Consider the following 13,244-nt stretch of genomic DNA (forward strand, 5'->3'; position numbering starts at 1 on the left):
GAAATAAAGATAGGAAATAGGGAGGCTGATAAGAAAAGACAGACCCTGGAGACCTTGAAGTGGGGAATGTAATTTTCCCATGAATGAGCATTTGAGGACCAGTCCAGAAAATTAATTAAATTGCATTTGGGTTCATTGGTTGATCTCTCACCCCCCTCCCCCCCCCACCACCACCCTCCCCTGCCTTCCTCTGAGGTTTTACAGTCTGTTCAATGTTTCTATGTCTCTGGGTCTATTTTTGTTCATCAGTTTATGTTGGTCCTTAGATTCCACATATGAGTGAGATGATGTGATACTTATCTTTCTCTGAATTGCTTATTTTGCTTAGCATAATGCTCTCCAGGTCCATCCATGCTGTTGCAAATGGTAAGAGTTATTTCTTTCTTTTTTATAGCTGCACAGTATTCCATTGTGTAGATGTACCATTGTTTTTTAATCCACTTATTTGCTGATGGGCACTTAGGCTGTTTCCACATCTTAGCTATGGTAAATTGTGCTGCTATGAACATAGGGATGCATATATTCTTTCTGATGGGTGTTTCTGGTTTCTTGGGATATATTCCAAGAAGTGGGATCATGGGGTCAAATGGTAGTTCCATTTTAACCCAAGGACACAGACAGTGGGTGGTAAAGGCTTGGGGGGGGGGGGTAAGGAGGTGGGAGAGGGCAATGGGGGGGGGGAAGGGGCCTATGTAATACTTTCAGCAATAAAGATTTAATTAAAAAACAAAAATAGACTTGAAGCACTAAAGAAAAGAAGGTATCTTTATATCTGCAATTCATTATTATACAGGGTCTCCCAAAAATGTATATATACTTTAACAACTGATAGCTCAATTTTGAAAATAAAATGTATATAATAAACACTGCCTTTATAATTATTCATAGTGTGTATATACATTATTATTGGGGCACCCTATAGTTTAAATTTAATATTAATTTATGATTTTTAAGCTTTGTTATTAAAGATCACATTAACTATAAAAAATAGGCACTGCCTTTTAGGTATAAGTCTTGGATCCTCATTTTTAGTGTAAATGCATGCTCTGGTAGAGGATGTAAACGTATGGAGTTATCTCAAAAGAAATATTGTGATCTCTTTAAAACACAGTTCATTTATTCAAATCCCTATTAAACTAAAAATATGTATTCTTTGGTGGATGTCTGATCATTGCACATACTTCTAGATATTATATGTTCTTGATATATAACAACACTTGGTAATAAATGTATTGGTAAAGACAAAAAATAAAAATTAGATTTGGGAAAAATGAACTCAGTACTAACATAGTAAAAAAATAACATCTGGATTCTAAAGAATAAAAAAAGGACCTCATGGCAGAATTGTTTGTAAGTGGCTGTTTGTATAGTAGCTAAGGATGGTGGGGAGTAATTGTAGGGTCCAAAAAGGATTATAGTTCAATACATGATTATGTATTTTCCTCTGCCTGTACTCACATTTGTATTTGTCTTTACTCAAAATGGTAATAATAAGTTTTCATCTTGTGTAACTCATTTTAACAATCTGATCCTTTACAAATTTTATCATTTGTAAAGGAGAGATAGCAGTACGTATCTCATAATGTTGTTAGTTTAATATTTTTGTTACATTTATAAGTATGCCTGCTCCTGGGAAGGACAGAGATAATGCATTAAAAGAACTAATCACTACATAGAATAGAGTAAGTACACAATAAATAATATTTCTTTTTAAAATTTTGCATCTATGGCCATTGTCCTATGACAGCATAAATCTTAGTTTTTGAAATAATGGACACAGAATTATATCAAGCTGGGCAATAGAAACAGACATGCATTTAGCAGAGATATGCCAAATAGATTTTATCTCAAGTACTTCATTGCATGGATTTAGTGATGGCTATCTGGAATGTAATGTGGAGAAAGGATTGTAAGGTCAAGTCCAGTTTCCATGAGAATAATATTGTATTCCATTAGCACCATCTTCCCTGAGCATGGTAGTGCTTATAATGTTCTTTCTATATCTTTTATCATAGTGATCTCTAGAAATGTTTTACTAAGTATTATTTCACAACAGAACAGAGCTCTACTGACTTGCTTACAGTTTCCTTCCTTCCTTCCTTCCTTCCTTCCTTCCTTCCTTCCTTCCTTCCTTCCTTCCTTCCTTCCATCTTTCTGTCTTTCTTCTCTCTCCTCTCCCTCCCTCCCATTCTTCCACCCCCCCTGCCCACCTTGTTTGTTGCCTTTTTTCCCTCCTCTCTTTTTCTCTCCTCTCCCTCCTCCTCTCCTGTCCTCTCCTTTACAATTGGTCTTATTTATAAGCCTGTCCATATTCAGATATAACTAGCTATTCTTAAAGAGGCAAGTTCTCATTTATAACATGCAGGGCAGAATTGTATCTTCAAGGTTTCTAATATTTCAATAATATTATTATTTTAGGATTCTAAGTATGACTTTATTTAAAACAGAAAAAACTTAGTAATTAAATAATTATCAATTACTATGCATAGGCAACATTCTAAGGTACTCATTGTAAATAGAGTTCTTGCTCTTAAGAGGCTTGCATTTTAGTATGTTAGAGAGTTAGTGAACTAAATGCCAGTGCACATACAGAGAGCAGATACAGAGAACAGATTGGTGGTTGCTAAAGTTCAGGGTCAGGGGTGGGTGAAATAGATAAAGGTGATTAAAAGGTACAAACTTCCAGTTATAAGACAAGTAAGTCCTGGCGATGCAATGTACAGCATGGTGACTATAGTTAACAATACTACATTATATATATTTGAAAGCTGCTAAGAGAATAGATCTTAAAAGTTCTCATCCAGGAAAAAAATTGTAACTGTGCAGTGATGGACACTACATAAACTTATTGTGGTAATCATTTCACAAGATATACATATATCAAATCATTATGTTGTACATATAAAATTAATAAAATATCATGGGTCAATTATATCTTAAAACATATGTGGAGTTTCTGAAACACTTTCTCTGCTATTAACAAAATAAATTGGTTAACCTCTTCTGAGAGTAATTTGGCAATATGGACTTAGATTGATTATGGAATTAGATTAGCCTTTGACTCAGTAATCCCGCTCCTAGTATATATTTATTTTAGAAAGACACTCACACATATATTGAAAAAAGCATATAAAACAATTTTCATTTCATCATGATTCAATTCTGATGGTGAAAAACTGAAACAACCTAAGTGTCTATCAGAATGACTTATACATTAGCTGTGATACAGTCATATGATGGAATATCATAAAGAAACTAATGAACTAAAGCTGCATGTCTCTGTCATTGATAAACCTTAAATACAATATAAAGGGGAACATTTTCACAAGGATATGCACATGATGGGAATGAAGAAAAAAAATATGATATAGGATGAAGGATGTGCACATGGTAGAAAATATAAAAATATGTATAAGCTTTCATACATGGAAAAGATAAGCATCAATACAGAATTAGGAAGATACTGCCATGAAAAAAACATGGTTATGTGAAAATGGCCTTGGGCTCTCATCCTGGTTTGCCTGAATTGTCAGCCAGCTGGGTCCTGGAATATGATGTGGGGAGCCTCTTCCAATTGAAGAGACTGATAGAATCTTCAAGATCAACTCTCCATAAGACCAGTGCTTCTGAGCCCACAATCACAAGGTCTGAACTGCCCCGGGGCCTCTGGTTTGGAGGAGTTAGCATTTGCAGATAGCCCCAATGGATAGCTGGCACACCGAATCCCCCGGTCTCGCACCTATTGTCTTGTATATTCTCCCTGTGATGTGGCCATATTCTTACTTTGCTCTGTCAAGTGAGGGACTCACAGCGGGCTCAATTTTCCCATTGGAATAAAACCAGTCAGATATTTTGCATCAGAAATGCATGTCCATATTGAGCAGATGCCTTGGCCCTGGCATTCATTTCCAAGGAATGATGACATTCCGGAGGACTCCAAGCATCTGCATCTCGCTGAGTTGTGAGTTTTTCCTTTCCCTAAAAAAAGGCTTTCTGATCCCAGGCTATGTGAAGTTGTAGCGTTTATCCTGACTTTATTTGATAGCCTTCAACAGACAAACCCGTTTCCACGGCAACTGCAAAAGGTGTTTACTTGTAAATGCAATATTATGTTTCTTAAAACAAGAATTAATAGATCTGAAGCAGATATGAAACAATGTTAAGGTTTGTCAAGTTGGATGCTATATATTTTGAAGTTTATTTTATTATTCTGTAAAATTTTCAGTTATTGAAAATATTTCATAGTGAAAAAGCTGAGTGGTAAGTAACAAGCCCAAAATATGTATTTTCAGAACTCAATTAATAACTTGAGATGAATTATCAGTATTTCCTTTAAGGATTCAATTATTGAAAAATAAATTTTACCTTTAAACATCTAAGATCTAATTTGTTCTTATAATCACAGCGTATATAACTTAAGAAAAATATGTTTATAGGAATCCATAGGCATTATAATACTAATTCATTTAAATGCTTGCAGAAATATTCTAAAATATAATTGTCACTATATTTTATTACCCCTATTCTGAATACTGACATATTTAAATATCTTTAGACGTTTTGTGTAACATAATTATCACTATAATTTGTTCTCTTTATCACTGATCATAGTCTCTAAATAAAAGATATTTAAGTGAATATTCAGCTTCCAAAAAAAACTAGTTTTTTTATTATTTTGTGGTTTCAGCCAACTCTCAGAGTATACTAATTGTTAATTTGTTTGCTGATACATTTCCTTTGGTAGTAATTAGGGAAATACTAATTTCCTCCTCACTGATAGGAAAAGTCAGAGTTCTTTTATGAGCTGAACTGTAGGTAGCCTGCACTGAGAAATGCACAGATAACCACTGACAATGGCCACTGCAGAGTTATCCTCCTGTAGAAAATACTCACAAGTGAAATCATGATGCTAAAATCAAATGTTCACAATTACCTTTATATTCTAAATGAAATCCAGTGTAACTCACAGATCCATCACTCCGAAAAGCCAAATGCATGGCATTGGAGCTGCTTTCTATCCTCTCTGGTAACTTGCTGTCTTGAAAACTTCCAATTAGTGGGCTATTACTGTCTGGCCCATCGTATATATAGAGGAAGTCATAGTTTGGTTCTATGCTGAAACTAAAAAAAAAAAAAAAAATAGAGTGAGAGAGAAGGACATGGAATGGTTATTACTAAGATAGTAAGCTTAAATCATATATATATAATCAGATATTAATTCAGCCAATATCTTTAAAAATAACAACAGACTGTCAAAATAAGTTAAGTGGAAAATTTGCCTGGCAAAAACACACTAAATATGAATATCAAATTAGCAGTGAAAAACAGAAAAGACATCTTAATATTTTCAAATATTTCTAAGTTAGCATTGTCTCTACAGAAAATGCAAATGATTGTAAGGCAAATAGTTTAGCTGATGAAAGGGTATAGGATTTGGAGCCAGAGATGCAGGTTTAAGCCTTGCTTCTGTCCTTGTTAATTTATAGAGTTACTTTATATCAGTAAAATGTGGAGAACAATACCTACTTTTTTTTAATCAGATATTTTGCTTCAGAAAATGAACATCTCTTTTTCTATATCAGTGGTACTACTATACCCTGAATTTCAAAGTTTTTAAGTAGCTTTGCTGTTTTAAAAGTCAACTCCATATGTCATATTTAAACAAAAGTTTGAGATACAAATTTTCATTTAAATTACAGAAATGAAGCACTGTACTTTGCATTAGGTATACCTTTTCTTAAAAATAAATATATTGTATTGTTTAATAACTTAATGTAGGAGAAATCAAACCAATAAACTACTTGTCAAAACTAAATAACATGCTAGTAAAGACATTTTAGCATGTAAATTATTCCAATTAATATTTTAATATTGCAGATTTGCATATTAAATTTGCTCAAGAAGTCTTCATAAGTCTGAACATTGTCCTACAATGATTATAGAACCCACATGTTTAGAAGGCAGAAGATATGTACTCTCCTGGAACATTGGAGAGTACATTTTGGAATCATTTGTCTCTCTCTTAGCTCATATTGTGGCAGAGAAAAAGTGGACTTAATTGGGTCATTAAGAAAAGCCAACAAGTTTATGACAAAACCAGTAAAGCTTGCCAATGTTGAACATTCATCAGTGGAGAAACTATTTTTACAAGTTTTATCATCCTTGAATCTAAATAAGAAACTTAGGTGTGAGATATTTCCAAAGTATACTGGATTTATAGAAGTTAATTTTACAAATCAATTCTAATCATTTCTGTATGCGTGTATAAGAGAGAGGAATCCAGCTAGCTTACTTGTGCATAAATAGTGGTGAAGAAAGACTGGACTAATTAGAGGTTCCCAACCTTTCCACATATTAGGGAACCTGTGACATAAGAAAATTGGGGCACCACCACATTGCTATATTTTGTTTTTATTTATTCATTAGCTTCACAAGTCTAATTCAAGTAATTGCTCAAAACCTTTCAGTAGATATAAGGTCTAAATTTTGGTGACTTTTGTATAATATAGCAGAAAATGGAGAATAAGGCCTTATTTTATTGCTTACTACCTTGGTTCTGGGGTAAAACACAACCTTTCTGAACTCATTTCTTTCAATATTAAGATTTCATGAGGCCCTAGCTGGTTTGGCTCAGTGGATAGAGCATCAGCCTGCAGACTGAAGGGTCCCTGGTTCAATTCCAGTCAAGGGCACATGCCCAGGGTTCTGGGCTCAATCCCCAGTAAGGAGTGTGCAGGAAGCAGCCAATCAATGATCCTCTCTCACCATTGATGTTTCTATCTCTCTTTCCCTCTCCCTTCCTCTCTGAAATCAATAATATATCTATATTAATAAAAGGGAAATATGCTAATTAGACCGGACATCTTCCGGACGTCCTTCCAGACAAAGCCACGGTGGCAGGGGCCAAGGCAGAGGTGGTTAGGGGTGATCAGGCTGGCAGGCAGAGTGATTAGGGGCAATCAGGCAGGCAAGCAGGTGAGCAGTTAGGAGCCAGTGGTCCTGGGTTGTGAGAGGGATCAGGCCTAAACCAGCAGTCAGACATCCCCTGAGGAGTCCCGGATTGGAAAGGGTGCAGGCTGGGCTGAGGGCCGCCCCCGCCCCCCCATGCACTAATTTCATGCACTGGGCCTCGAGTGTATATGTATGTGTGTATATATATATATATATATATATATATGATATAAGATTTCATGAGAATTACAACTTCCTTATCTATCTCACTGTTAGGAGAATCACTAGAAACAATTGCTTTGTAAATGATATATTATAGTGGCATGTATTATCCTTGAAGTCCAAAAACCCATTTAAGAATGGATTGCAGTATTTTTCTTTTTAATTTCTAGTTTGGGGTTAAATAAAAACTTCAAAATAATGATTTGTAACTTCTTTGAAAATGAAAATAAAACAAAAACAGGTGTGTTTTTTTTTTTTTTTCTAGGAAATCTCCAAATCTTAACTATAATGATTATTTTTCCTAGAACACTGGAGAGTACATTCTAGTTGTACATCGATTTTACAAGGCACTTTCATAAATATTAACTTGGTTTTATCAATAATACTGTGGTATAGGGAAGGGATTATCATTTTCCTTTTCCCAATGACTATACTAAGAACATCTGTAGTTTCCTTAAGGTCACATAATATATAACAGCTGGAAATCAAATTTAGGTCAAACACTTCCTGTAAAACAGCCTTCTACCACTCATTTTAATTAGAATAATTTGTATAAGTAAACTAAGTCTTGTATTATACATTTTCATTCTGAATATCTGTACTGCTCTTTCTTCTACTGTAAAAATGGGAATAATAACAATACTTACCTCAGGGAGTTGTCCTCTAGTTGGGTGCTGGCATAACACTAACATCATCACCGTTTCTTTGTTATTACTAATGATCAATGTATCACTGAAAATTATAGAACTAAAAATTCTATACATTTACAATGTTTTCAAATATTCATGGATTTAAACTATCTTTAATTTTTAAAAAAACCTAGCTCCAATATGTTAGAAAACGCATATTTAAGATACCAAGCAGGTTTAACACTATAGCAGGAGGAGGAGTTGTGTTAATAGAGCCCATGTACATCGGTCTTGGACACTGAAGACTGGTAACATTTCTGTTTAGGAAGTTTTTGCCTTGCCGATACCTAATATTCCCATTGAAATGTTAAGGGGGAGGGTTAGGCCAGGTTTGGTGATCACAGGTATTAACTCCATGTGAGAAAACAAAGGCTCATTCAAATAACTTATCCTGGTAACACAGACAACCGTGGCAGAGCCCGGCTTCAAACTCAGCTGCCTCCTTTTTCACACAAGAAGCTACCTTCTCCACTGCTTCAGTACTAAGCTAACCCTGCAACTCATTACAGGGATAAACAGCTATTGTGAATTTTAAAACACTCCCTTGTAAAATTCTGTCATGAGACAATTCTGCCCGGACAGCGTGGTTCCGTGATTGAATGTCGACCTATGAACCAGGAGGTTATGGTTCCATAACCGGTCTGGGCACATGCCTAGGTTGCAGGCTTGATCCCAGTGTGGGGCGTGCAGGAGGCAGCCAATCAATGATTGTCTCTCATCTTTGATGTTTCTATCTCTCTCTCCTACTTCCTTCCTCTCTGAAATCAATAAAAATATATTTTTTTTAAAAAGAGACAATTCTGCTGAGAAATATGGAGATCGGTAAAATTCTTTGTTAGCTTGACTTAATGAGACCACCAGAAAGGGTGGTAAGTAGACTATCTGTCTTCCCAAGCCCAGTGGTGACTCTGCACACATGGATATTTAGATGTTGCAGAAGGGAGGAAAAAAATTCTTGAAGTACTGACCTTTTCATCATGAAGTTTAGGAAAAATTGAAGTTCTGAAGCAGTGATGGCAAGTACAGGGAGGGAGAAAAGGTTATAAAGAGATCACATTTCATGAGAGTCAATAAACCACTCAACCTTGAACACCTTTTCTCTACAATGGAATCTGGGAAGATGCTCACCCTCCAGCCTTCTGAACTGAATTGGCATCTCTGCCATGATACAGGGCTCTGTAAAATGTTGATTATAAAGTAGTAGTGTTGCAATTAGTTAGAAATAATAAAAATGTCATACATACATATATATTTCTTACAGAGAGGAAGGGAGAGAGATAGAGAGTTAGAAACATTGGTGGGAGAGAAACACTAATCAGCTGCTTCCTGCACGCCCCCTGCTGGGGAACGAGCCTGCAACCAAGGTACATGCCCTTGACCAGAATCGAACCCGGGACCCTTCAGTAGAATTGAACCCGGGACCCTTCAGTCCACAGGCCAACGCTTTATCCACTGAGCCAAACCAGTCAGGGCGACAAATGTGGCAATGTGTAGGCACTCACCTGATAAAGGCCAAGGAGATGACATAGTCTGTGTTGACAGTGATGGTCCAGTCGCAGTCCCTGCTGTGGGGATATGGATGAGGGAAGTTTGGCGAGAGAATAAAGCCTGAAGATCCTGTTAAATTGCCTCCACAGGGTGCTTTAAATGAACAAAGAAAATCCCTTAAGTGATTAGTAAAATTTATTAGCTACCAATATATGCGAAAACTGTTTTTTAAAAAGGTTTAGGAGGTTCTGTACAGACCTGACTTTTTGATAGGGCTTAATGCTTGAATATTGCATTGTCTTTGAAGAAAAACCACTTAAATAGTAAATACACACATACATGAATATATTGGATTTAGCTCCTTCTACTGGCTTCAAAAGATAAGAAAAATTACATATGGACTTATGTTCCCTTTTATTTTTTTATGTACAAAAATAGCATTGAGAAAAGGGGTAGAGGATGGTTTCCCCATTGCTACTAAAAAAAAAAATAATCTGAAGGTTACTATGAAAGTTAGAAACAAAACAAAGCAAATCAAAACCTCTAATAATAAATGGAATACTAGGATATATGATACTTGGCCCTTTTTACATCCTCCCATTACCTTTCTATATATTTATGAAGGGTGAGCCTTTGATATAGTTAATGAGTGAGAATGGATAATTATCTGAGAACCTATACAGCACTTTATAATAAAAGACTCTTATATTGAGTGTTAAGATATTCCTAAATTCTAGTTGCCTAACTTGCTAACGAAACGGTGTAGCCCCAAACAAAGGTTTCTTTAACACTTCAGTGGACAGGCTCAAAAAGTTCTTAGTGAAATTCAGAGAACAGATTCTTTAGAAGATTATTGTTGAGGTCTATTAAACACAGCTTATGATCAGAAATATGTATCTATAGATAGATAGATATACAGAGTTAGCAGCTTCAGAAAAATAGAGAAAAAAAGATTTGGAGGTCCCTGGTGGTGGAGTGGGATTATTAATAAACACACACACACACACACACACACACACACACACACACACACACACACAGAGCAGGGGGGAAGGGGGGAGATTCTCATGATGTGTCCTACACATGATCAGCACATCAGCATTCTTCTTTTAACATTATAGTTTTCTCAGGTACACTTTACCATTCAGTTATAAGGCATGCTTGATTCTCTGACAGCATATAAATGTTTTTGAGAAGGAGGACAATTCTGGTTCTCTCTGGTAACATTTCAAATCTCTGTTATTTTGCCTGAGTCTAGACATGCGAATTTATCAATAAAATTGTCATCTAAATTATGGATGTCCACCATTTCCTTTCTCCATGTCCCCAGATACCCTTCCCTTAGTGGTTCAGTCACCGTAGGAGACCTCAGCTCCTACTCAATGGAGAATAAATATTTTTACTTATCACCTGTGTATTTTTGTGGTATCATACGCCCAAATGCTTACTGGTTATCTCTACCTGATAGCCTATAGGTACATCAAACACAAAATATCCAATATATCCAAACCTCAACTCAAAGTTGCTTCTCCTTTTGCATCCCTTCGTTGTTTGATTAGCACTATCATCTCCCCTAACTAGAGATGTGAAATTCTTCCCTTCATACTTGTGTATGTGAAATTCTTCCCTTCCCTTCACTGCATACTTGTGTCTAGTCCCTCAGGAAGCACTGCCAGGACTCCACCTCACTGATCCTCATGGATACTTTTCAACCCATCTCTTCTTTCTTTGCCTGCTACCATATTTCTAGATCTGACCTTTTTATCTGCCTCCTGAATTATGTCATGGCTTCTTGTGTCCCATGCCTCTAAAATTCTCCAATTCATCTTTGCCCTATTAAAAATATCGAATCATACTATGCCCATGCACAAAATTCTGCAGTTGTTTCACAATGCCTAACAGAGAATGCCTCCTCTAGTGCGGTTTTCACAACCTAACCTCTCCCACCTTTCCAACTGATTCATTCACCACTCTAAACATATAAATATCATCAGGATGCTTATAGTTCTGAGGATTTCCAGGCCTTTGCCTACACTATTTGTTTTCCCTTCTATATTTAGATAGCCCCTACTTACATATCAAGATTCATTCTGTCTCTAGGAAGTTTTACAGAAATTTCCAGTCTAGGCTCTGTTTAATTAGTCTCCAAATCACTTTGGTGTCCATGGCAACCTCTGCTTATCTCCATTATTTCCATTACCATATTTTACTTAAAGATTCCTTTCAAGTGTCTGAATTCATCACTAATCTATTAGATAAAGACTGTGTCTTACATGTGACTTTATACCTGGGATTCAGCACATACTCTACATTCCATGCATGTTTGTGGAATTGCTAGTGGCTCTTTGTATTGATTTTGAAGATAGTTAAGATGACTACAGATGAATGTGCAAATCTAATTTGTATCTATGCATTTTGATAAAAATAATAGCATGTTATGCTTTGAAACTTGTCAAAACTACATGAATTTGAAAAGAAAAAGAAAATATGTGTCATAATAGCAGATATATGTATGCATATAAGCATAAAAGACAAATGATAGCAAAATGTTCTTTGTGTTTCTTTTCATGTATAAAGTGGTGGGATTACACATAATTTGCAGGAGCATGGTAGAGTATCATTTGCTTCAATTTTCCTTATTTTTCACAGGAAGCAGAAATTTTATACACATGTACACACTCATATACACACTTATGTATACGTATCTTTTTTCATAAAATATATAGAAACTTTATTACATATACTTTAAGTATCTTACTGGATATATTCCATGATTATATTATGTTAATATTTATTTATTTATTTATTTTTAATCCTCACTCCAGGAGAGAGGGTATTTTTTCCATTGGCCTTTTTAGAGAGATTGGAAGGGAAAGGAAGGGAGGTGGGGGGGGGAGAGAGAGAGAGAGAGAGAGAGAGAGAGAGAGAGAGAGAGAGAGAGAGAGAAAGAGAGAGAAAGAGAGAGAGAGAGAAAGAGAGAGAGAGAGAGAGAGAGAGAGAGAGAGAAACACTGATGTGAGAGAGATACATCAATTGGTTGCCTCCCACTTGCACCCAAAGATTGAATATGTAACTGAAATATGTGCCCTTGACTGGAAATTGAACATGACCCTTCAGTTTGTGGGCCAATGCTCTAACCACTGAGAAAACTGGCCAGGGCCTATGAATATTTTATTATTTGGGTATAAGATCCTCTAAAACTTATTTTTATTCTATTATTTAAACTATTTATCAAGGTTTTCCAGATATATTTTATTGCTGTTAATTGATTTTGAAAATATACAAAAGACATCGAGGCTATTAAAGACATTATCTGACACTTGCATATCTAAAACACTCAGTGAGTAAAGAATATTCTATTTGCCTTAAATATACTAAATTTTAATACCATTTGGGAAATGCATATTTGTTTTGATGCATCTAATCATAAAGCATTCAGTATAATATTCTCCTTAAGTCAAATAGATTTATGGATTAAATTTTCAGGTTCCATGAAATTCTGACATTAATAATTTGTTCTGAGGGTAGTTTCTTGTGAGGCAGTTAGTTATAAGGGAATCTATTAATAACTATTTTATAATTGCCTTAATGTTTTCATTCCTCAGTTTTATTTGCTTCCACTGTCTACCTCAGCAGCCCACCCACACCAATGTCTTTGTTATTTACCTTCATATTGAGTGCTGCTACTTTCCCTCTGGCAATGTCAGAGTAATCTTCACACTGTCAATTTTGCTGGAATGAATTCTATTAAGTCTCTTAAAGATGACGTCCTTCTGTGTGTCACTTGCTATAAGGCTAACTACTTCTACATGCAAGCAAAATGCATGCTCCAGGCTCTAAAATGTAGACTTACGGAGTTCTAAAAAGTTCAGGGTTTAATCTTTGGCATAGAGT

The 13,244-nt window shown here is 35.6% G+C and overlaps 1 protein-coding gene across 3 annotated transcripts in view; it reads right to left on the bottom strand.

Annotated features, from left to right (window-relative positions):
- CSMD3 (CUB and Sushi multiple domains 3) overlaps nt 1-13,244 on the bottom strand; it is a 923,077-nt gene that overhangs the window by 246,267 nt on the left and 663,566 nt on the right. For all 3 annotated transcript variants that reach the window (XM_054708474.1, XM_054708473.1, XM_008143384.3), the window contains 2 exons: nt 9,365-9,503; nt 4,934-5,121 (listed from right to left, as the gene is read on the bottom strand). In XM_054708474.1, coding sequence (XP_054564449.1) covers nt 4,934-5,121; nt 9,365-9,503 — 327 coding nt within the window. The remainder of the gene's footprint in view (nt 1-4,933; nt 5,122-9,364; nt 9,504-13,244) is intronic.

Source organism: Eptesicus fuscus, chromosome 19, assembly GCF_027574615.1.
Source record: "Eptesicus fuscus isolate TK198812 chromosome 19, DD_ASM_mEF_20220401, whole genome shotgun sequence".
Classification (NCBI taxonomy): Eukaryota; Metazoa; Chordata; class Mammalia; order Chiroptera; family Vespertilionidae; genus Eptesicus; species Eptesicus fuscus.